Raw genomic sequence first — 25,254 nt, forward strand, 5'->3', positions numbered from 1 at the left:
CAACAATATGTTTATAGGCAAGAAAAAAAAAAAAAATTAACCAGCCATTACATGTGCTTTGCTGCACAGCTTCGGTGTGGTGGTGTTTTTATTTTCTTTGCTCGGCTCTCGCTGCTTGTCTCGTTCGTTTACCGCTTTGCTCGCAGGTTTTTCCTCTGTCACTCTTTTTTTTTCAATATTACCCTAAAATCCAATTTGATTAATTTTTCCGCCGCGTAATTTGAACACATCATTTCATGTTCGGTATTAAAATAACTCAATAAGCATTATTCGATCTTAAAAAAAGTGTAAACACTTTTAAAAAAAATCATTTGATTATTGCCATGGGAGTCTTGTGTGTTACATGGTAGTACGCGTATTTTAACAACTAACTCAACAAAAGAATTTGTGGAAAATCCACAAAAATTCAATTATTTTGTCTGTGAAGTCTCTACAAACCTACTTCAACATATAGTATTCAATTCAATGCTAAAATTCATTGAGAATTTAAAGTTTCACATGCAAATTTCGTTAGATAGATTTTTCTCAGAGTTATTTTTTTCTATGCAGAATCGAGAAGAAGTGAAATACTTTTGAGTTATGCGAGGCAATTTTTTAGTAATTATCTTGGCATTTATATATTGAAAAAAAACCTACCAAAAATTGAGGCCAGCCTACCAAGTGCATAGAAACCTACCTATTTCGGTAGGGAACTACCAAAAACGGTAACACTGGTGGTAGGGTATCAAAAAGTCAGATATGCCTGATTTAAGCTCGTCCTCACTTGTTTTTTAAGGCTTTAGAAAATGCTTATGAGTAACACCATATCGGATTTGGGAAGCTATGTTCTACAAATATGATTCCTTTAAAATGCTTTCCTTCTAATTAATATATATATATTGGTAAGTCATTACCTATTGACTGAGCATATGCCGAAGGTAATGATATGGCATGGAATAATAATGGTGTGTGCTTATGAAAATGTATTCGATAATTGCTTTTCCTAACCAAAACATTTGGTAATTTTCGTTGCTTTATTCATTAAATTAGCTTATTAATGAACTTTTCGCATGTTTGTAATTGGGAAAAAGGTGCAAGTTCTTTGAATACTTGTGGCTTGTGAAAATATAATTTAAAAAGAATTACAAAATATTGTACTAAATTAGAAGCTATTGTTTTGAAAACAAGAATTATTTTAGGTGCAAATAATAATACATCTAAAAAAAATTGTTTAACTTAATTTTAGTAACCATCAAACAAAGGATCTTACCATGAAATATAACTTTTACAGAGCGTTTTATAGAGGGCCATGTAATTTAATGCTGGATCAAAAGCTTAAGTGTTCAGCTCATATCGATTTTCCAGTGGGAATATCAATGGCTATTCCACAATTCATCTTGAGATGGTCAAAGATAATGAATAATGAATACCCATTTTAACGTTCGTATCTCTTGTTTGAGCAATGTACGCCGAATGAATTAAGCAATTTAGAAAGGGAAAATTCATCAAGTTTCTGTTCATTTAGTAATCTTTCGAAATTAATCAACTTGTCATCACTAATAAGCTTTGTGACTAGGGCGCTTAAGCCACAAAATCTTTAGCTAAATGATAATTAATGTTACATCAAATTATATATAGGCAGCAAATTGTCATCAAATATATTTGCTTGTCAATGTACACCATACAGTTTTGGCGTTTTGTTGGCAAAAATCTCCTAACGTTGAAAATTTTTCCGAACAACTATTAATTATACACTCTTAATACTGCTCCACCTACCAACTCAATGCAGCACACATAAGAGTGCACATAGCAATGAAACTCCAACTTGGAAAACTTGGAATTAAACTGTCAACTTCGGTTTTATTGATTGTAAATAATTGAAAACCTACCGCATTGAGACCTTGAACGTGCATTTGGAATTTTAAATACCATGTCAACATTCTAAATGCCGGACTAAGCATTTTGGTTGTTTGTTTCACTTGTTGTCACAAATCTATTCCCCGGCCCCCTCCTTACCAGGAAAACACAACTCACGCGAACTGTTGTGGTTCGTCCCACATTTTCCTGGAAATACGATTAGGCATGAAGAAATAACGGCGTAAAGTGCGAATGTGTTTGTATATGTGTGTGGGTGTGTGTGTGTTAAGTGACATTTTACAAATCTAAGCAAACCAAACACGCAATAGAAGCAGAGTAGGTGACTCATAACAACCACATGAAGCAATCAAACAACACATTCATATGATTTTGATAATAATGCAAGGGGTGGCGATAATCATTAGGATACATTTTGTTGTTTACAAGTTGTTAGGCTGATTCTATGGCAATTAGTAATTTGAATGAGAATTTTAAAAAATGTGCAATGCAGACGTCTTTAAAACAAGGCCAAAAATATTACAAAACAAATTAAAGTGTGCTAAGTTCGGCCGGGCCGAATCTTATACACCCTTCACCATAGATCGCATTTGTCGAGTTCTTTTCTCGATGTCTATCTTTAGACAAACAAAGAATAATAGAAACGAATTGCTTTAATATTGGAGCTATATCAAGTTATTGTCCGATTCGGAAGATAATTGAACTAAATGAAATTGAAGACATTAGTAGAAGTCATTGTGTAAAATTTCAGCCAAATCGAGAAAGAATTGCGCCTTTTAGGATCTCAAGAAGTAATATAGAAAGATCGGTTTATATGGGAGCTATATCAGGCTATAGATCGATTCGGACCATATTTGACACTTAAGTTAAAGGTCATGAAGAAGCCATTATACAAAAGTTCAGCCAAATCGGATAATAATTACGCCCTCTGGAGGCTCATGAAGTCAAGATCTCAGATCGGTTTATATGGCAACTATATCAGGTTATGGACTGATTTGAACAATATTTAACACAGTTATTAGAAGTCATTACAAAACACGCCGTGCGAAATTTCAGCCAAATCGGATAAGAATTGCGCCCTCTGGTGGCTTAAGAAGTCAAGATTTAAGATCGGTTTATATGGCAGCTATATCAAAACATGGACTGATATAGACCATTTAGAATCCCAACCGATCTACACTAATAAGAAGTATTTGAGCAAAATTTCAAGCGTCTAGCTTTACTCCTTCGAAAGTTAGCGTGCTTTCCACAGACAGACGGACGGACATGGCTAGATCGACTTAAAATGTCATGACTATCAAGAATATATAAACTTAATAGAGTCTTAGACGAATATTTCGAGGAGTTACATACAGAATGACGAAATTAGTATACGCCCATCCTATGATGGAGGGTATAAAAATGTTAATAAGTATGGTATTACTAGAATTATTATATTTAGATTACATAAAACAAATCCACATACAAAAAATTTAATTCTCAATTATTAAGAATTCAATACCATTCCACCATTTTTCACAACTTTCGACGTGGACTATCACGACGTTTCCGACGCTCGCTCAAAGTTGAATTCCTTGAAGGTCATCCAAAAACGGCCGTTGCATCAGAGAAAATTGATGCCGTGCGTTAATTTATAACTCAAGATAGTCTATGTGACACTGTGAGATAGATCCTTGGGCATTTCTTTCGATATTCCATGAACACCAATAAAAAAAGTTTTGTCTTCGTTGGATTCTGCACAATTTGACAGTCGCCCAGAAAAAGGTTCGTATCGATTAGTGTGAAGAATTGTTGAAATACGATCGCGGTGCTTCAAAATATGTTTATTAGATCGTCGCAGGCGGCGAATCTCGGATCTATGAGTATGAGCCCGAAACGAAACAACAATAATCAGTGTGGGACTTCGAGTCGAGCAAGCCGAGCAAAATCCAACGAAAGTTGTTTGCGGAAAAAGCAATAACAGCAAATGGTCGTCTGTTTCTTCGGCAAAACTGGTCATGAGTCTACTTTTCCGCTTGAGCGACTTTCGAGCGGCCAAAACTTCGAATTGGAGGGCCATCCGCCATGCAGCCCTGACTTAGCACCCAATGACTTCTTTTTATTCCCTCATATTAAGATAAAAATTTTGTGATCAATGATTTTTGTCGCCAATATATGCTGTTGAAGCGTTCAACAACCTTTTTTTAGAAGTGTCTCAATCGGAGTGAAAAAAGACCTTCGACAATTGATTTAATCGCATGAAAAAGTGTATAAATCGTGCTGCAAGTTACTTTGAAAGGTAATAAGACAATAAGGCAAAAAATTTATTTAGCAGCCTTCGTATATTTGAATCAACTTCGACCAAACTTTCTGGGCGTGGTGATGGTCGTAGAAGAAAACATTGTGCCAAATTTTGGAAACATTGTTAATAAATGTTTTCGCCATGACTTCATAGATACCTACTACAGATACCTACTATATCGAAGGGACTTCCCTTCCCTTTCCCCCTTTGACTATATTGTTTGATTCGATGAATTGTTTTTGAGAGATTGATTTTCTGCGCCATTTTCTATGTTCTTCGGTATTGTAATTATTAAAATTCAAAATCTTAAAAACAATTATAATAAAAACAAAATATTCTGTTCTTTTCCCCATTGCAGGAAAATGGAAGATCAGTTCCTGATGTTACGGCAAGCCCGGGCCGTGCGCCGCCCGGACCATTGCCATCAAATCAAATGCAAACGATGGTTAATCAACAGCAACAGCAGCAGCAACATCATCATCAACAGCAACAATCGCAGCATCAGCAACATCATCAACAAAGGCAGGGCGGTTCCAAGGAGCCGGTGCTGCTGCAAGGGGATTTCCGCAAAGTATCAGGCATCAGTTCAGAAATATTTCGACAGATAGAAGCAGTAGAAAATGATCATGATCCAAATACAGCGGCCGCCTTGGAGGTAAGCATACTTCCCAAATTGCTTTCTTAGAATTTCGATGGTTATTGTTATGTGATTTCCCACAGGCGGTGGAGAGACGGGGTGAGATGATAGTACGCATCTTGGAACCGCACAGTATTGGTGGTAAACAGGCAGTAGATGCAGCCCACAAGCTATTGGCGAAAAAGGATAATCGACATATTGTGCAGGTAAGATATTTTAAAACACTCCTATCTTTGAAATTTTTATCTTGAAATTTTTTTGCATAGCTGGTGGAAATCGTTAAAAGACCTGGTCAGACCTTGGGTCTATATATACGAGAGGGTAATGGGGCCGATCGTACTGATGGTGTGTTTATTTCCCGTATAGCCATTGAGTCGGCAGTGTCGAATAGCGGCTGCCTAAAGGTACGCTTTTTTTTTTGATTTTCTTCCTTTACCCATTGTTTTAAATTTTTTCATTTCATCTCAAGGTGGGCGATGAAATCTTAGCAGTGAATTTAGTCGATGTCACGCACATGTCCCTGGATGATGTTGTGATAATAATGTCAATTCCTCGGCGGCTTGTGCTGGCCATACGACAGCGTTGCGGCAATCGTGGCACAGGCTCTCCGGGACCGCCTTCCATGTCACGACCCGAGCAGAAACCTCCACCAGTTGTTGTCATGAAACGAGATTTGCGAGACGAGGAGCTAGATGAGACTGATCACATGTCAAGGTCCCGTTCATCACGCGAAAGACGTACAGGTATTTGATATTGTTGCTTGGTTGTGATATATTAACGTTTGGTCTTCTCTTGTCTCCCCCCATCCTGTAGGTGATGGCCGAGAGATGTCCGAGTCGCGTTCCCGACTGGGATTGGGCTTGAATAACTACAGTCCGCAATCGGAACAACTGGATATGTACTATAATACACGTCCGGGTATAGATCCTCCCAATTGGGGTTACAAGCCACCACCTCCGCCCTCGTCAGTTATCACGGAACAGCCCAAGGGTCACACTTTTGCACCTTCACATGCCTACTATAAGAATGCTGGCACTCTGGAGAGTCTTGCGGAGAAAGTTCATTCCTTTTATCCTGGTGCTCCTCCATCCCGTCGTTTATCAGTGGGTAATGTACCTCAAAGAGCACGTTTCCCACGTTCTGGTTCCGACCAGCATTTGCCTCGCGTAGAATATGCCGATTACTCGAATTCATTGGGTCGCCATTCACTGCTACGGCCGAGCCTTAAGCCTAGCGGAGGTTCGGTTATTATGGGTCCCGGTGGCACACTGGGTCGTTATGGGCGCTACGATCCTCACTCACAAGGCAAATACGGCCCAAGTGGTACTCAGTCTCTGACTAGACGTTCACGACCCAATTTAGACTATTCCAGTGATACCGAGGCCACAGTGGGACCACGGCCCAATTACTATTACTACAACAGGCCTGCCATTGGCAGTATGCCTCGTGGTGCTGGTGGCGCCGGCACATCTGTGCTGGGTGGAGGTCCTGATATGGCTAAGTTTAACTCACTGCCACGAGACCGTCCCGGGGTGCGTCTACCGGGCATACGCTCGAGAATAAGCGATAGAATAATGGATGAAAACGATGGAAATATCTCTGCCCCCGAATTTAATGCTAGGCGAGATCGTGACTTGAGGTCGCGCATCACTGCCAGCCCATCAATATTTACCTCGGACGAATATCGTGCCTGGTTACGAAGAGCTCCCAGTAGTTCAGCCATAGCAGAACAGATGCGAATGACTCGTGATCTGCTAAACCAGCCACGATCTCATCGTTTCTCTTGCAGTGCGGAGAACATTCACGATGCTCTACGAAATGTAAGTAACGAAGTAACTGCTCACTCTTACAAAAATAAACCTCTTCTTTGTTTTTTTTTTTTTTTACTACAGACCGAAAGCATTTATTCTAGTCGAACGGGTATACTGGGTGCTGGTACTTTAGACCGTCATCTGGGTATGCCTCGCCCCATTTCATCGCTGCCAGTAAGGTCGATGTCATCGCAACACATAGGCGGTCCCAATTCCATACGTTCCCCCAGCATTCGTCGCATGCGCCAATTACTGGAGCTGTCCGCTGGTCCCGCCAGTCCCAGTGGTAGTATTATGAGCACCGGAGGTCACCAGAGCCCAGCTCCCACCCCTAGTGCTACATTGCCACGACCTCATCGGCAGATCGACATTAATCCTGCAGAATTCAGCAAATACAAACTAGATAAGCCCATAGTGGATATAGGCGGCGTATCGGGCATGTTGTGGATTCACCTGTTAGCGGGCCGTGGCCTACGTTCGGCTCCCGAACTGGGACCACAGCACGGTGCAGGGGGACAACATCTGCCAGCGCCCACACGAGATCTGTACTGTGTGATAGAGTGCGATCGCGTGCACAAGGCCCGCACAGTGGTAAGGTCTGGAGATTTACAATTCGATTGGGATGAATCGTTCGAACTGGATTTGGTGGGCAACAAGCAGCTGGATGTTTTGGTGTACTCCTGGGATCCCCAGCACCGCCATAAGTTATGCTATCGCGGAGCCATTTCCCTATCCACCGTGTTGCGTCAGTCGCCGTTGCATCAACTGGCTCTTAAAGTAGAGCCACGTGGTACCATTTACATACGCATGCGCCACACAGATCCCATTGCTTTGTACAAGCGGCGAGGATTGCCCAGCCTTAGAGCTGGTTATCCCACACTGTTCGGAGCCGATTTGGAGTCGGTGGTGAATCGAGAATCGAAGGGAGCTCCCGGTTCGGCGCCAGTTCCCATTGTCTTGCGGCGATGTGTGGAAGAGGTTGAGCGACGCGGTCTTGATATAATCGGATTGTATCGACTCTGTGGATCGGCAACGAAGAAACGTTTGCTAAGAGAGGCATTCGAGCGCAATAGTCGTGCCGTGGAATTGACCCCAGAACATGTTCCTGACATCAATGTCATCACTGGTGTGCTTAAAGACTATCTTAGAGAATTGCCGGAGCCATTGTTTACAAGATGTCTCTTCCAGATGACAGTAGATGCATTGGGTAAGTTGGGCAGAGAAAATAACGAATGAAAATCAAACTATATATGAATTGGATCAACTTTTTAGCTGTGTGCCTACCCGATGATCCCGAAGGTAATGCCAAACTGATGCTTAGCATTTTGGACTGCCTACCCAGAGCAAATAGGGTAAGTTTTAACTTTGAATACTAAAAGCCCTGACCTTTCTAAACGTATTTTCACTATTCCGCAGGCCACTTTGGTATTTCTACTTGATCACTTGTCCCTGGTGGTCTCCAATTCCGAACGCAATAAGATGTCTGCTCAAGCCTTGGCCACTGTCATGGGTCCTCCCCTGATGCTGCACTCGGCTAGCGCTCAACCAGGTTCCGATATCGATCATGCCCAGCCCATTGCCGTACTGAAATATCTCTTGCAAATCTGGCCCCAACCCCAGTCGCAACATCACCAAAGTGCAGCGGCCGTGGGTGCCGCTGGAAATCTTATGGGCAGCATGACTGTCGGAGGCAGTACCGTGGGCATGGGCCTGGGTATGGGTTTGGGTATGAGTGCTGGCAGTATGAGCAATATGGCGGGAGTTGTTTCAGGTAACGTAATTCTAGTATATTTCCTGTGCGAATCATTCTTGCATCATATCTTCCAAAGTCGTCTTTTCGGTTTGAGTCAGTCATTGTTCATTTTTTCTTCTGGTTACACTTCGTGGCACAAGATCCGTCGCTACAAAAAATTTCAACTTTTTAATCACAGCAATTTTTTTTTTCGTTTTGTTTAAATTCTTAACGGTTCCAGGGGAACTTTTGAAGACACTTGTAACACCTCCACTACTACCACTACCACAACCTACACGTTTTTTCACTCACCAACACCCACCGAATCGACACCGTACGTTGTTAAATACGTTGTTTAGTTTAGTTACGTTACGTTGAATACTATCGAGGGGAAGCAAAGCAGGAATTGACACTTTACTGTCATTCCCTTACTCTCTCTATCTCTCTCTCTACACCACTATATCTGTCTCTCTCTCTCTCTTTATCTATCTATCTCTATACATGTATTATAGTTTTAAGTTATTGTTAGAAACCAAATACAATTGCAATAATATTGATTAATACAGAGTCCTATGTAGACAGGTCGGCGCGGCGAGTCAACAGGGCAGCGTGGAAGCAAAGTCAATGCGTTGCAAGTGGACAGGCAGGCGTTTCTCATGCAACAACAGCAGCAGCTCATGGCGGCGGGCAATCTACTACGCTCGTCCACTTCGGTAACCAACATACTTTCTCAAGGCCCACATCCGCTCTCAGCCACAGTCAACAGTCATCTGTATCAATCAGTAGTGGGTCAGTTAGCTCAATCGCATCGAGCCTTGCAACAAGCGGTGCAACAGGTAAACAAACACCACCACCACACATCATACCCTCCCCTCCCAAAAAAAAGAACACTAAGAAAAATAACAACACTCTCTTACTAATTAATTTTATGAATAATGATAATAATTAACAATTAACATATGAGCTTTCCAATTTCCAATTCAATGGAACTATATTTCGGAGTTGCCTCCCCCATTAACTTCTACTTTCGGCATAAAGCAGCGTTTAGTATTTGTTCTGTGTATCAAAGACGCAATGCCAGCAGCTCAAGGACCAAGACTTCTGCCCACAGCGAGCAGCCATCTAAAAACAGTGTTACAAATACACGCTCCATTCCTTCCAAGAACAAGCCCAATGTTGTTCCCTTCTCTATCCCCCTCCAATAAACATAGTACTCCAACACTTCCATAAGTCTAACAGAAACACTGTGCAATTTATTTTCAAAATAGAAATAAATTCACTTCTGTATTGGATGAACTTTAGAAAAGGTTCCATGAACACACAACACCATAATATATTAATAAAACGTATACAGTACTTTCCATTACGCTCAAAAGTTTTCATCACATATCATAACTTGCCAAAAAGAATTCTTCCATTCTATGCATAGCGTCCAATTCTCTAATTAGATTCTCAAACTCGGCGATAGTATAGTTTGTATTTTGAAATAAGTATGGACAAAAAAAAAACTTGACGATTTTTTTACTTTTTAAATTTCAAACCTCAAGATTTCAAATGGGATCTATATCAGAATATACACAAATCTGGACCATACTTATCACCATTGATGACCGTCATAATAGAACACTATGAACAACATTTTAGCCTTATCGGATAACATTTGCCGCTTTTAGGGGCTCAAGATGACAAATCTGGAGATCGGGTTATATGGGAGCTATAATAGTTTATACACAGTTTTGGGTCATACTTGTCATGATTGTTGAAAATCATAACAGATTATTACGTGCACAAATTCAGCTCAATCGTAAGATCGATTCGGGGTACAAGATTTCAAAATAAGAGATCAGTTTATATGGGAGTTATACAAGGTTATATACCATTTTGAACCATAATTGGTGTAATCGTTGCAAGTCTTAACGGAACACTATGAGATCAAGATGTCAAATCGGGAGATCTGATTATGTGGGAGCTATATCAGGCTATAGAACAATTTAGACCACACATTATTGAAAGTCGTAGAAAACTTCGGATAATATTTAAAGCTTCTAGGGGCTCAAGAAGCCAAGTCGAAGGTCCACTTTACATGGGAGCTATATCCAAATCTGAGCCGATATTTCCATCTATTTGCAATCGCCATCGACCTACACCAGTAAGAAGTGTCCATGAAAATTCAATTGACTAGCTCTAAGCTTTTGGCTGCTATTGAGATTTCCACAGACGGACAGATGATCCAGCTATCCACAGATAGCTAGATGAACTAATAATGTCAAGACGATCAAGAATGTATATACTTTATGGGGTCGCAGATAAACAATTAGAAGATTAGTATACCCTCAATTTTATGGTGTTGGGTATAAGAGTTTTGATTTTTTTTTTCAGTTTTCCTTAAGTGAAATCAATGATCGAAATAAACATTTACGATATTGATGTAACTTTAAAATCAATGAAATTTAAAATTTTTACAAATTTGCACATTATAAGTTTTCCAAAAAAATAATTAAAATTTTGTACAATTAAAAACGTAACCTTAATAAACGCGATTTTTCAAAAAACATTTTGTCGGAAAATGATCTTCGCCCTAACAGGCAAAAAACTTGAAAAATTAAAAATTCGGCAGGGCCCGGCCGGGATTCGAACCTGGACGGATGGAGTAGCAGCGAGAGCCTAGCGTTCGATGCCATCAATACAACTTCCAACAGATGCACAAAATCATGTGTAGTCGGGATGAAGTGTAATTTGTCACAAAAAGAATGTCTGTCATTACACAAAAATACATGCATTGGGAAAAGTACAGCTAATAGGGTTGTCGAGTGTGGTAATTGTATCATCGATGCGTTTTCGCTATTAATACGATTCAAATACAACATACCAACGCACGGCCCTCGAAGCCATCGCACCTAATATGATTGAAAAGTCTTCTAACCAAATACGAAACGGGTCCCATATAGGTTGGTGTGTGTTGCTATCTTTGGCTTTCTTTTTCTATTCGCATCTCCGATCATTGAGCTCGTCTCGAAAGAGAAACAAACAGAAATTGTAAAATTTTATGATCTTCGCCCTAACAGGCAAAAAACGTGAAAAATGGAAAATTGAATGAAAAATAATTTCTCAGAATTTGTATAACCTGCACCACTGCTGTGGTACAGGATATTACAACTTAGTGAATATTTTTATAATATCCCAAAGGAAGAGAGATACACCCATTGTATATCAATCGATATGGCTATAACCGTCTGTCAGTCTTTCAATGTGAAATTGTAATCGAAGTACAAATCGCACTTTTGTTGCGACCATCATAAAATTAGAACAGATTTTTTTACTGGAATCGAAGCGCTTTGAATTTGGAAGAAATCGGTTCAGATTTAGATAAAGTTGCCATATATATGTTTGCCCGATTTGGATTTATATTGCAATATTGTGGTCATTTGTAAACTGATCTTCACGAAATTTGGCAGGAAAGATTCTTTTATGACTTTTCAGATTACCATGGAGTTTCATAGAAATCGGTTAATATTTAGATATAGCTTCCACATATAATCGACCGATTTTTTGTTAGAATGGTTAAGGCTGAAGCGCCAGCGAGATCGTGTGCAAAATTTCAAGTCCTTAGTTTATCCGGTTGGCAGGCCCCTTAAGTTGGTCACTTCGGTATTTCAAAAATTTGTTGTGGCTGCCAAATCTTCGTTTGTGATCCGATTTCCACATTTTTTTTCTGGATAGTGTTCAAATATCCCTACAAAAAAATCCGCTTTAGGTCTACAATATCTCGTCTCGTTTCGGGGATATTCGAGTTTCAATTTTTTTAAGAAACAAACGAATAAATGTATCTTGGTGATTCTTTTGGAATTTCGCAGATAAAAGTGTCCTTAAAAAACTAAAAATAAATGTAGACCGATTTTTTACATGCATCCACAAAAATGGTTGCAAAATCGGAGGCTACAAATATTGTTAGGCGCAAAAAATTGTTTCCATGGATTTAGAGGACTTATACAGTAAAAAAACATAGACACAAATGGGGGATCTGGGTTTTGGAGTTCAAGAACTCGAGGCGTTTTTCCAATTTTTTTTATAAAAAAATTGCCTATTTTGAAGTGCACATAGCACTCATTAAAGTTAACATATCTTGTTCATATTTCACATAAAACTCATCTACAATATGTCCTCTTCACAAAATAAAAGACAAAAATAAGGGTTTTAAGCAAGTTTTTTTCAATAAAGATAAATCAATGAAAATACTTTTGTTGACCAAAAAATGCAAAAAGTATACTTTTCACATTTTTTGACTTTTGAACTGTATAAATTTACTGAATAATCAGATGTGGACACTTTGGCCGCAAAGTCGTTGTTTATTTTGTCACGAATCCAAATCATCCGTATCTAATTTCGAACAAATGTATTCAAAATAACTGCGGCTCTTTATATGCAAATAGGGCGATCGATGTATATATGTATATGGGAGTTAAATAGAAATCTCATCCTATTTTGATAAAAAATTATACAAAAATGTCACCAGTCATAAGAGAATAATATGTGCCAATCGGTTGACAAATAACCACATTATTGCAAATTATTCAAAGTCGGATGAACACGTATGTGGGAGCTATATCTAAATTTTAGCCATTTTCAACCAAACTCTTTATATATTGTGATGACTATCACAATATCTAAAGAGAAAAGCGTTGTGCAAAGCGTTTTGGGAAGATTGGCTAATAAATGTGACTGCAGTGACTCCAGAAGTGAAAATCGCAAGGATTCGAACCCAGGCGTTTAGCGTCATAGGCGGACATGCTAACATCTGCGCTACCGTGGGTAACCTCTGCTCTACGGGCGCATATATATCGGAGCTATATATAAATTACAACCGATTTCAACCAAACTCCTTATGTATTGTAATAGTCGGAGAGGAAAACGTTATGCAGGGAGATTGGATGATTGGCTATGGGGAGATTCGTCATTAAGTGTGCTTGCAAAGACTCTAGAAGTGAAAATAGGGCAAAACTTATATAAATGGGAGCTATAAATCGGAACTATATCTAAATCTCATCCGATTTCTATGAAATTCATCAGTAATGTCGTGCAAAACTTCGTGGGCATCGATTAAAAAATTATGATTTTATTGCAATATTAGTTCAAATCAGACTATACATTGGAGCTATATCCAAATCTGAACCAATTTTTTCCAATTTCAATAGGCCTCGTCTCTAGGCCGTAAATCATGCCTGTACAAAATTTGAGGATGATCGGATGAGATTTGCGACCTGTACGTGCACAAAGTGCAATTATCATGGACAGACGGACATAGCTAAATCCAACCAGATACTGATTCTGAGTTGATCGATATACTTATTAAAGGTCTATCTCTCTCCTTCGTGGTGTTACAAACAAATGCACTAAGTTATAATAGCCTCTACCACAATAGTGGTGTAGTGTATAAAAATTGGGTCATTCAACCTGGAAGAATGCCAAGCCCCACCTCAAACCGATAGAAACGAACATTTTTATCGACTGGAACAATATGGGTATTAAATGAATAAGAGTGTGAAACATGTTTTTTTTAGAGCTTTAAAAAAACAAAAATCAAAGTGCGAAACTTTAGCCAAATCAAAAAGTAATTTGGCCCTCTAGGGGCTCAAAAAGTAAAATCGAGAGATCGGTTTATATGAAAACTATATCAGGTTAAAAACCGATTCAGATCATGGTTTTTGATGGTCTTGACGGCCACCAAGAAAACTGCCCAAATAGCTATCGGCAAATTCAAGAATCAAGCCAAGATCAACCATGTTGAGTAGTACATTTTGAGTTGGATGAAAAAAAAGGATTTCTTATTTTTAAAGAACTATTCGATTCAAGTGACGCGTGTGTTTTATATACAACAAACAACATGGATAACAAAAATCCTTGTGCGAAATTTCTGCCAAATCGAATTAGAATAATATAAGAATTCCTGTAGGAGCTCAAGAAGTAAAATCGGAATATCGGCTTATATCGACTATTCAGCCTATATTTGTCGGGGTTATGGCAGATCATAGTAGAAATTATTGTATAAAATTGCTGTCGAATCGAATCGGTGGGACGCTCAAAGTCATATGGTGGGACGCTCAAAGTCATATGAGCAATATTTCGAAATGTTAAAAAAAATTAATGACTACAATAGATTAGTATATCTCAACCCTACAGTGGAGGATATCAAAATTAATTCACGTTTTACATGGATTCATGAAACTAATTAACTAATTTTTTGGATAATATTTTTACCCATCGTTTTGGCGCCATGACAGTGGGCCCAAACACAAACGCCTCAAATTGAAAAAGAAAAATAACCCAAATTTGGGGAGGTTTTGCATTATAAAAATTATCCCAAAACAATAACACCCCAAAGTATGCAAATGCAACCCAAATTTCGGGGTCAAATTCCATTCTGGAGTTTGGGGTATATTTTCATAAGGCAAAAAGACGCCAACGCATGCATAATCACCCCAAAATATTATTTTGGTGTTGTGTACAGTGTATATATGGGTGTAATTTCATAGTTGATTTAAAGAACTTGAAAGTTAAATGAATTCAGAGAAGAAGTAGAAGAAAGAAGTAGTAGGAGAAGTCAGCTTACTTTTTTCAAAAATACAAAAGCAAACTTGCTCATGAACATTCTAAAAACTCCGCCAAGATTGGTCCAAATCGGTATATAACCAGATATAGCTCCCACATAAACCAGTCCCTTGATTTAAGTTATTACGTCTAGAGAAGGTGTACACTTTAACTTACGACTTTATCCTTGAATTGTGTTTTCCGTTTTACTGATCCTGGTGTTTATGCTAAGATTTGAATTCTGGGGACTATTGTACGATTTTCCGGCGAACATTTGTGTCGAATATTTTGCTATGCTAGAATCCCAACTTTTTAGCAAGCAGTTTTTAATCCAGTTTCCAAAAAGTGGCCGAAAGCTCATGTTATATTCAAATATCGAGAACTTTTTTTATATTTTTTCTTTTTTGTTTGCAAAAGCGTTTCAAAAATTGAGCGATGGCTGCTTAAAAAAGGCACCAAAAACCGAAATTAGGACCCAAAAATTTTGTTTGGGGTATATTTTTTCCTTTTTCTGGATATATATTTTTTTGAGTATATTTTCTTGTTGTTCTCCATATACAGTGGCACAGAAAAGTCTGCATACACCACTGAAAAACCATGTTTTACAAAACGAATTTTTTGATTATCAATTGTTGATAATATTGTCTTTCAGGATTCCTTAAATTACAATATGTTAACATTTTTTGGATAAAATCTTTACACACGTATTGGGATGTCAATTAAACCATCTCATGAAAAATTTTGTAGAGATCGGACCAAAATTGTGGCTTCTACAGCCTTAAGCTATATCTAAATCTGGACCGATTTTTATGAAACTTGTACACATATGAGGACGTTAAATAAAACGGCCTATGCCAAATTTTGTAAAGATCGGACCAAAATCGTGGCTTCTACAGCCTTAAAAGGCCATATCAGATGAAAAGTATATATGGGAGCTATATCTAAATCTAGACCGATTTATACGGAACTTTGCACACATATGACAACGTTGAATAAAACGCTCCATGCCAAATTTTGTAAGGATGGGTCCAAAATTGTGGCTACTATATATATAAAGATATACCTAGGAGCTATATATAAATCTGATCCGATTATGATGAAATTTTGCACACATATTGGTACGTCACAAAAAGGACTTTGTGCCAAATTTTGTAAGGATTAGACCAAAATTGTGCCTTCTACAGTCTTAATATGTCAAATCGGACGAAAGTTATATATGGGAGCTATATCTAAATCTGAACTGATTTAGATGAAATTTTGCACACATATTGGGACGTCATACGAAACATTTCATGCCAAATTTGGCTCCTACGCAGCAAAATTGTGGCTCCTACAGCTTTAAAAGGGCATATCGGATGAAATATATATATGGGAGCTATATTTAAATCTGGACCGATTTCAATAAAATTTTGCAATTATTTTGGGACGTTAAAAAACACTTCGTGCCAAATTTTGTAAGAATCGGACCAAAATTGTGGCTTCTACAGCTTTAAAAGTCCACATCGGATGAAAGATATATATGGGACCTATATCTAAATCTGAACCAATTTTCAATAGCGTTCGTCCTCGGACCAAAAAAGACACTTATGCCGAATTTTGTGAAAATCGGACAACAAATGCGACCTGTACCTTGATTACAAGAATACATGGACAGACGGGCAGACGGGTATACCTAAATCGAATCAGAAAGTGATTCTAAGCCAATCCGTATACTTATCGTATACCCGTATACTCCTCCTTAGCGTTGCAAACAAATGCACAAATCTATATTACCCTGTGCCACAGTGGTGGTGTAGGGTATACAAATTATTTTATATTAGATAACCGGTTTAGCAGGCTTTGTTGCCTAACCTAACCTCGGTTAAAATGTATATTTTTTTTAGGATTTCCAAATAATTGCACAAAGTTGTAATACCTTGTACCAAAGTAGCGATAATAAAAATATTAAATTTTATAACTTTCACTGAAAATTATTTTTATACACTAAATAGGGTTTAAAATCCATTAAGGAACAAGGGATACTTCTCTCATATCAATTAGTGCAGTCCGATTACAGTTTAATCTTAATGCCGAGTGCGACACCACTTGGGTTTTTTTAAGTTAATCAAGTGATGTCCGTACGCCAGTATGTCGAAAGCACGATTATTTTCAAACAAGTAAAGCTAGGCATCCCACATTTTGCAAAAATATTTCTTGTTGATGGTGATCGGTTAGAATTTACATATGGCTCCCATGTATATCGCTCTCCAGATTTGACTTCTTTGGACTTTGAAATTTCGCATGATGACTTTAATATGTCTGAGTAAGGCTGCAATGTATCGCCAGATAGCTTCCAATTAAACCGATCATCGTGGAAAATGTCATACCAATTAGTTCAAGATGTAAAATCGGAAGAACCTATTGAATCTTAATTTTTATAAATTTTCTACAATAACTTCTTAAATTATTACAAACACCTAAGTTTAGTCCAACTCGGCCTTTAAACAGATATAACACCCATAAAAGCTGATCATCCGGTTTTACATTGTGAGAGCTTATTTATATAAAAACAAGTAAAAAGGCATTAAGTTCGGCCAGGCCGAAGTTTGGATACCCACCACCTCGGGTACATATGTAAACCCCATTTCGTCACTATCCGGTGAAAATTGGATAACTTAAGCACCAATGTTGGCACGGACATTGAGTGGTCTAATATATATGTCACTATTTAATTTTGTAGAACAAAATATGGATCTTTTTGGCAGATATATCCAATTACAAACCGATCTGAACCATATAAAGGACGAATATCGTGAGGCTCAGAAAAACTCACCGTTTAAAGTTTCACCGGAATAGGGTAATAAATAAAGCTTTTATGGGCTTCAGTCCCCTTATTGCCAGATCTGTCTATATGACAGCTATATCTAAATATAGTCCGATCAGAACCATATTTAGGTCGGATGTTGGGAGGTCTTAACCTACTCACTGTTTAAAATTTCAGCGAAATCGGGTAATAAATAAAGCTTTTATAGAGTCCGATCTGAACCATATTTAGGCCACATGTCGGGAGGCGGTAGGTGTCGGTCTATATGACAGCTGTATTTGAATATAGTCCCATCTGAACCATATTTGGGTCAGATGTCGGGAGGCCTAAAACCGACACTGTTTAAAATTTCAGCAAAATCGGAAAATGGTCCAATTTGGCCCGTTCAAGAACTTGACCAGCGTGCATCAAAAAGACTTATCTGTGCCAAATTTCAGCTCAATATCTCAATTTTTCGAAGACTCTAAAGTGCTTACAACAGACAGACGGACAGAGTGACAGACACACGGACATCGTTGAATCGTCTTAGAATTTTACGACGATCCGAAATATATATATACTTTGTAGGGTTGGAAATTGATATATCGATGTGTTGCAAACGGAATGACTAAATGAATATACCCCCTATCCTACGGTGGTGGGTATAACAAGTAAAAGCGTGCTAAATTCGGCGGAGCCGAATCTTATATATCCTCCACCATGGATCGCATTTGTCGAGTTCTTTTCGCGGTATCTCTTTTTAGACAAAGAAGAGAAAAGAATCGCTATGCTATAGGAGCTATATCAAGTTATGGTCCAATTCAGACCATAATTGGATTGATTGTTGGAGACCATTGTAGAAGTCGTTGTGTCAAAATTTCAGCCAATTGCGACCTTTATGGGCTTAAGAAGTAAAATCGGGATATCGGCTTATATGGGAGCTGTATCGGACTATAGACCGATTCAGACCATATTTGACACGTATGTTGAAGGTCATACTAGAAGCCGTTGAACAAAATTTCAGCCAAATCGGATAATAGCTGCGCCCTCTGGAGGCTCAAGAAATCAAAATCCCGGATAGGTTTATATGACAGCTATATCTGATTATTGACCGATTTGAACCATATTTGGCACAGTTGTTGGAAGTTATTACAAAACAAGTAATGCAAAAATCAGCCAAATCGGATAAGAATTTCGCCCTCTAGTGGCTCAAGAAGTCAAGATCTAAGATCGGTTTATATGGCAGCTATATCAGGTTATGGACCGATTTGAACCATATTTGGCAAAGTTGTTGGAAATTATAACATAACACCTCGTGCAAAATTTCGGCCTAATCGGATAAGAATTGCGTCCTCTAGTGGCCCAAAAAGTCAAGATCGGTTTATATGGCAGCTATATCAAAACATGGACCGATATGGCCTATTTACAATCACAACCGACCTAAGAAGTATTTGTGCAAAATTTCAAGTGGTTAGCTTTACTCCTTCGAAAGTTAACGTGCCGTCGACAGGCAGACGGACAAACGGACGGATCGACTTAAAATGTCATAACGATCAAGAAGATACTTTTTGTGGTCTTAATCGAATATTTCAAGGAGTTACAAACGGAATGACGAAATTAGTACACCTCATCCTATAGTGGAGGGTATAAAAATTTTTCTTATTTTAAGAAACTTTAAATTCTGGCAAAAAACGAAATCATTAAAATAATTTGACAATTGCCATCCATAGTGTAGGGTATATACGATTCGACCCAATCGAACTTAATACGTATTTTTACTAGTGTATTAAATATTGTGATATTGAGACTGTACTGTATCATTTTTTTAATATTTTTTTTTGGGAAAGTACTGTATAATTTTTTTAATATATCCACATCATCTTAGACCTGTTGACCGTTTGAAAGAAGACATTTCGAATTGAAATGCTTATTGCATTTCGAAATTGTTGCAATGTTTTGTAGTAATTATTGTTTAAAAAAAAAAAACAATAAAATTACAAAAGTATAAACAAAAAACAAACACACAAATTCCAAACCAATAACCCAGTGAACAAATTTACTCATAATGATATACTATCTGAACCAATTTGATGTGATGTGTACTACTGCAATCGGATGTAAGCATGATTGGCCCACTACTGGTAAACTTGTTGAAACAAAAAACCACATTAGCATAGTATCAAACAATAAATCCATCATTCTAAAATCAAAATCATGCTATGATATCAACAAACTCTAAACCATTCAGAATCATCCATTCAAAAGTCAGCTAAAAACCAAGAATCAAACCACCAACGACCGTTCACGGTCGATACAAAGCTTTAAATCCTTTTGTATATATATACTATTGCTCAATCGCTATCGTTATGCGTTAATGTGTTGCATCGAAAAACAAAATAAAAAAAGAAAAAGAAGCAGACGCATGTTTTTCACACTTGTTTTGGAAAAAAAAGAAACGAAAACCTTAAAATGTGTTCAAAATTTCAAAATATTCCTGCCATGTAGATTAGCTATTCATTCCCTGCTCATAAATTCCACACTACCAATTTGGAGATAAAAAGGTAGTCCCTTTGTACTCCAAGACAGTCATGTGGCAAACCCATGCATACAACTTGTTGGCATTGTTTGTGGTGCATGCACGTGATCCATTTCCATAAATCCATTCAATCCACATCCCATAAAATTGGCTATAAATGTTTTGGCAATATGGACAAATTGGCACTCCTTGATGTTTAAAACCAAACCAAAAACGATCATTGTTTCCCCTATGTTTATTGTAAAATGCACTTTTGTTTCATTTGTGAAGTTGCTGTTGTTGTGTAGTTATGATTAATATTGGCAAATTGATCCTATCCACAACACCCACACCAACATTTTACCAACCAAACAAAACCAACCACCCACCAACCCACCCCACTTATCCATCTTGTACTTGCATCAATTGGGTCAAGAGAAAATTTTAAAATTTTTGTTTGAAAAAAAGAAAAAACGCACAATTGCTTAAACCACTTCCACCTTCCACTACCACCGCTACCACAACCACCACCACCTCTCAACCACTTACACCACATTACCCTTTAGTTGAGTTTCATAAAGAAAAAAATCCTCATCAACAGTTGGTATTAATTTTTGTGTTTCTCTTCCTCCATCTTAATTCGTTGCAGCCCCATCCATTGGTGGACTCAGTGGTCTCGGCAATTCCCGACCCATCGCCACTGCCCATTCCAGGCACACCCTCCCCCGGCAGTAGTTCAGCATCCACGGCATCGGGATCCGGATCGGGCAAAAGTAAGTTGAATGGCCATCCACGCCATAAGACATCTTCTGTGAAGCGGCAAAAAACTGTAAACTTTAACTGTTAACTGTTAACAGGTACGGATACAATAAAACGGGGCATTTCACCGGCATCGGTAAAACATGTTAATATCCAAGAGTCCGTCAGTTCGTATTCACTCAGTCAGAAAAAGTCCGATAGGGAGAATGCCCTTGATGCGCATTCGAACAGTCACAATCATCACAACCATCACCAAAGCCACAATCATCACAGTAGCATTAACATCAGCAACAACAATAACAATAACAACACCAATCAACACCACCAACAACAGCAAAGTTATGCAACAACAGCATTATCAGCATCGGCATCATCTGGCACATCCGGCACAGCTGCGCATGCGGCAAGCACAACCCGTAAAGGTGTTGATTTTTACGAACCGCACAAATCTCAGACCAAGAGCGACGATGACAATAATGGTGTGGTGAGCAGCAGCAGCGGTGGCGGCGGCGTCGTCGGAAGTAGCAGCAAATATGGGGATTCGGCATATAAATTACGGAGTGCTTATGCATCATCCGGTGGCTCCTCGACCATGGACCACAAAGCCCACTCATCGGCCCTATCCACCGAGGAGTATAAGGCCATGCGCAATAAATCCAGTGCAACATCTTCTTCATCATCATCGCAGGCCACAGTATTGAGTGCTGGCTCGGCGGGCACCTCGGCCACCACCACTTCTTCGGATGACTCCGATGATTTGGTTTCATACAAGTCATCTGCTTCCACAAATGCCTTGTTGGCCCAGTCTCAGGCTATGACTACCACCCAGCTGATGTCCAAGTATTTGAAGCGCGAGCCTCGAGTGCAATTCACTCCCATTAAATCGCCCGACTCACCCTCTCCCCCCGGTGGCAGTAGTCTTCCCAGAGGTACGTATCACCTGACCAACAGCAGCAGAAACATCCATGGTGATCTAGGCGGAAGCAGCAGCAACATCACGACATCGGGAGGAGTGGGCGGCAAATATACTTTGGACAAGTCTGTCGAGAAGGCGGCATCACCATCCAAGCCCTCGCTGTCCAGTCTCAAGGAACCAGCAACGTCATCAGCGTTAGCAATATCGCCAGGATCCTCATCGACTGTTTCGTCCGGCCGTCGTCTCTTCGACAGCCTGGCCTCCGAAACCTCTGAGACGTCGACGACGGGTCGTTCGAGGACAGCTACATCCACCACATCATACAATAATGACATTAGACACTCGGTAGCAAGTAGTAGTACTCATATTAGTAATAAGTCAACAACAAGCTCAGAACATCGTTCGTTTGGTAGCAGTTTATTTAGCAGCACTGAACGCACCAGTGCCCCCTATTCGAGCAACGGCTCAAATGGTTCGGCCCACTATGGCACACTGCCAAAGCAAAGCATCTCTGGGGCGACCCTCTTCAATACAGCGTCGTCCTCGGCAGCCGCTTCGGGGGCGACGGCATCGTCCACTGCTTCTGGCACTGCTAGCAGCAGTGGCGTCAGTTCGATGTCTGGGTCGACCAGCAGTTATGATTTCTATACCAATAATTCCTCCACGGGTTATTCAGGTTCTAGTGTGTATGCCACTACTTCCAGGCCCTATGCGAATGGCACCTCCAGTGGCAGCACAGCAACTACAGCCACTTCCGGTGCTGGCAACTATCATACGCTAGGGACATATCGTGTCCAATATGCCGCCACAAATCCATTTTTAGACGCATTTGATGCACCCAGCGAAAGCATCACCAGAAGTGGCAGTAGTTCGACCAGCAGTAGTGAACATCGCTCATCTGCCATGGCTGCATTCCACTCTTCCAGTGGAGGTGAATCCAAAAATGGCAGTGATGAATATGATGATCTTAAATAAAGACAACTAAGACAACAACAACGACGGCATTTACAATCGGTTCCTTGTCATAACACATACACAAACAGCACGACGACACAATTTAATCCATCAATCAATCAGTCTAGTAATCAATGTGTTTAATAGTCATTCATTGATCATATTAAAATTCGTTTCATTCATCAACTCTTACATTGTACCACACTATCATCAATAGCAAACGTTGTTTTGAGAAGTTTATATTAGAAACAAACGGAAGATGGCAATATGAAGGGGACACATTATTCAAGCTACATATTCAGTATACACAGAAGTAAGTCTTTAGCATAAAGGAAGCTGGCATTACTATTTGGTTAACAGTTACTTGATTGAATATCACGAAAATTTAAAAAAATTTGTGGTATGTTCTGTAATGAAGACTGATCTTTACGATTTTCGCCTAAACATTCTGCAAGTATCATTAATAAATGCAGGACCACAAAAGCGGACTATGTAATGTAGACTTTCCGTCGAATTTATTTATGCGCATAGAGTTTTAAATGAGTAACCGGTAAGTTCATAGCCGACTCTGTACTATTGTTTTATCCATACTCGTCTGTGTTGGAAAGACATGCAAATTCACTCATCTTAGCCACTTAGTTCCAATAATATTGTCTCTCGGCTCTGTAAAATGGTCCCAAAATAAAATTGGCCCTATAAAAGTGTATTATAGCTTCAAACACGCAAGTTTCATTTCATTTTAAGGGAAAGAAAAGCTCAATATGGAATTCAAATGAAATTCAGGTTAGGTCATGTTTATTTGGCGGAGGATTTTGCCAAGACCTTGGTCCTATAGACATTCACGTTTGCTAGAATAAGACCCTCTGTGAATCAGCAATTTCACTATTCTCGTTTCATCAAAGTTTTTTAATAAAAAGAAGGATCTAAGGACCTTTCTTAAAAGATATTGTCATACCTTGAAATATTTGTCAAAACATTTTTAAAATGAAACAAGCAAAAAGACATAAAGTTCGGCCGGGGCGAGCTTTGCATAACCACCATCTCAGGTATATACATATATTAACAAAGTCCAGTTTAAATGTAGCATTTATGAACCCGTAACAACTACAATATATCAAAATATGGTCCGATATATGTCAAACCCATCACGAATATCTCTAAATTTTAAATTGCCCTTGTGTGGGTTCAAGAAGGTAAATTGGGAGATCGGTATGATCCAACTCACAGCACTAAATTCCAGCAAAATCGGATAATAAATATGGAATTTATGGGTGAAAAACCTTAAATCGGAAGATCGGTATATATGGCAGCTATATTCAAATATGGTCCATTCTGAACCATACTCTGCACGGACGATGTGAGAAGTGCTAGTCCACATCTCACACTGCCAAATTTCAAGGAAATCGGGAAATAAATTTTCCATTTAAGGACCCAAGAACTTAAATCGGGAGATCAGTATACATAGTAGCCATATTTTATCACAAAGCGATCTGGAACATATTTGACATGGAGAAGCTTAATAAAACTGTTCCCAATTTAAGCGAAATCGGACAATAAATGCGGCTCTTAAATCGGAAGATCGGTCTATATAAACACTATATCAATATATTGTCCGATATTGACCATATTCAATATGGATAACGAAATCACTGTGCCGTATTTCAGCGAATTCGACGGCTAAACGCGGCTTCTATCTTAGGTCTTAGACCTAAATTGACAAATCGATCTATATGGGGGCTATATCCGAACAAACTCCGCTATAGCCCATCTTCGAACCAGAGCAGCAAGCCGCATTAAAAATAAGTACACATGGTAGACATGCTAGACCAAAACATAAAATACTCTTTTAAATTCGTTGAGCTATTGTAAGTGTTTTTGCTGATGATATTTTTGCATAAATACTCACGGGGGCTCACATTAACCGTAAGTGAGTAGAAGACGCACACACACACAGCTACCGTTCAAAGTTATGAGAGTTAAAATTAAATTGAGTGCTTTGAAATGACTTGGGTAAAGAAAAAAGAGGAAGTAAGTCTGTCACTTTTGAATAAACGGAGACAGGCAGCACGTACGTCACCGATAAAAGTAAATTTGATCCAAAAATAAAAAAGCAAGTGCAACGTAACAACGGATTACATCTGCTCCTCAACAAAACTTGATCTCTCATTTCTCTGCTTGCTTTGGTTTCATATGGCACTCTTGGTGGTGGAGTGGTGTTCATTTGAAAACAACACTTAAACCCAGAGTCCACTGATCTGTCGCCTATGTTATCAGAATACTTCCGTTCTACATAATTTCAAAAAGTATTTCTATTAAGACATTATTTAACATACTTTGGGTGCACTTCAAATGGATAAATGACAAACCATGTATTGGAATTGTTCCAGCAAAGATGTTTACCTGCATTACCATTATGTTTTTGCCCACA

The 25,254-nt window shown here is 38.8% G+C and overlaps 1 protein-coding gene across 6 annotated transcripts in view; it reads left to right on the forward strand.

The window, feature by feature from the left end:
• Positions 1 to 24,019, forward strand: part of LOC106084159 (rho GTPase-activating protein 100F) — an 83,646-nt gene extending 59,627 nt beyond the window's left edge. For 2 of the 6 annotated variants that reach the window (XM_013247664.2, XM_013247665.2), the window contains 11 exons: positions 4,494 to 4,790; positions 4,856 to 4,978; positions 5,039 to 5,176; positions 5,242 to 5,515; positions 5,586 to 6,592; positions 6,665 to 7,790; positions 7,856 to 7,935; positions 8,000 to 8,354; positions 8,898 to 9,151; positions 20,847 to 20,970; positions 21,055 to 24,019. In XM_013247664.2, coding sequence (XP_013103118.2) covers positions 4,494 to 4,790; positions 4,856 to 4,978; positions 5,039 to 5,176; positions 5,242 to 5,515; positions 5,586 to 6,592; positions 6,665 to 7,790; positions 7,856 to 7,935; positions 8,000 to 8,354; positions 8,898 to 9,151; positions 20,847 to 20,970; positions 21,055 to 22,847 — 5,571 coding nt within the window. In that variant the 3' untranslated portion in view covers positions 22,848 to 24,019. Of the gene's footprint in view, positions 1 to 4,493; positions 4,791 to 4,855; positions 4,979 to 5,038; positions 5,177 to 5,241; positions 5,516 to 5,585; positions 6,593 to 6,664; positions 7,791 to 7,855; positions 7,936 to 7,999; positions 8,355 to 8,893; positions 9,152 to 20,846; positions 20,971 to 21,054 lie in introns of all 6 variants that reach the window. The other 4 variants (XM_013247667.2, XM_013247666.2, XM_013247669.2 and 1 more) reach the window with 4 other exon arrangements.
• The last annotated feature ends 1,235 nt before the right edge of the window (positions 24,020 to 25,254 follow it).

The sequence above is a fragment of the Stomoxys calcitrans genome, chromosome 2, assembly GCF_963082655.1.
Source record: "Stomoxys calcitrans chromosome 2, idStoCalc2.1, whole genome shotgun sequence".
Taxonomy (NCBI): domain Eukaryota; kingdom Metazoa; phylum Arthropoda; class Insecta; order Diptera; family Muscidae; genus Stomoxys; species Stomoxys calcitrans.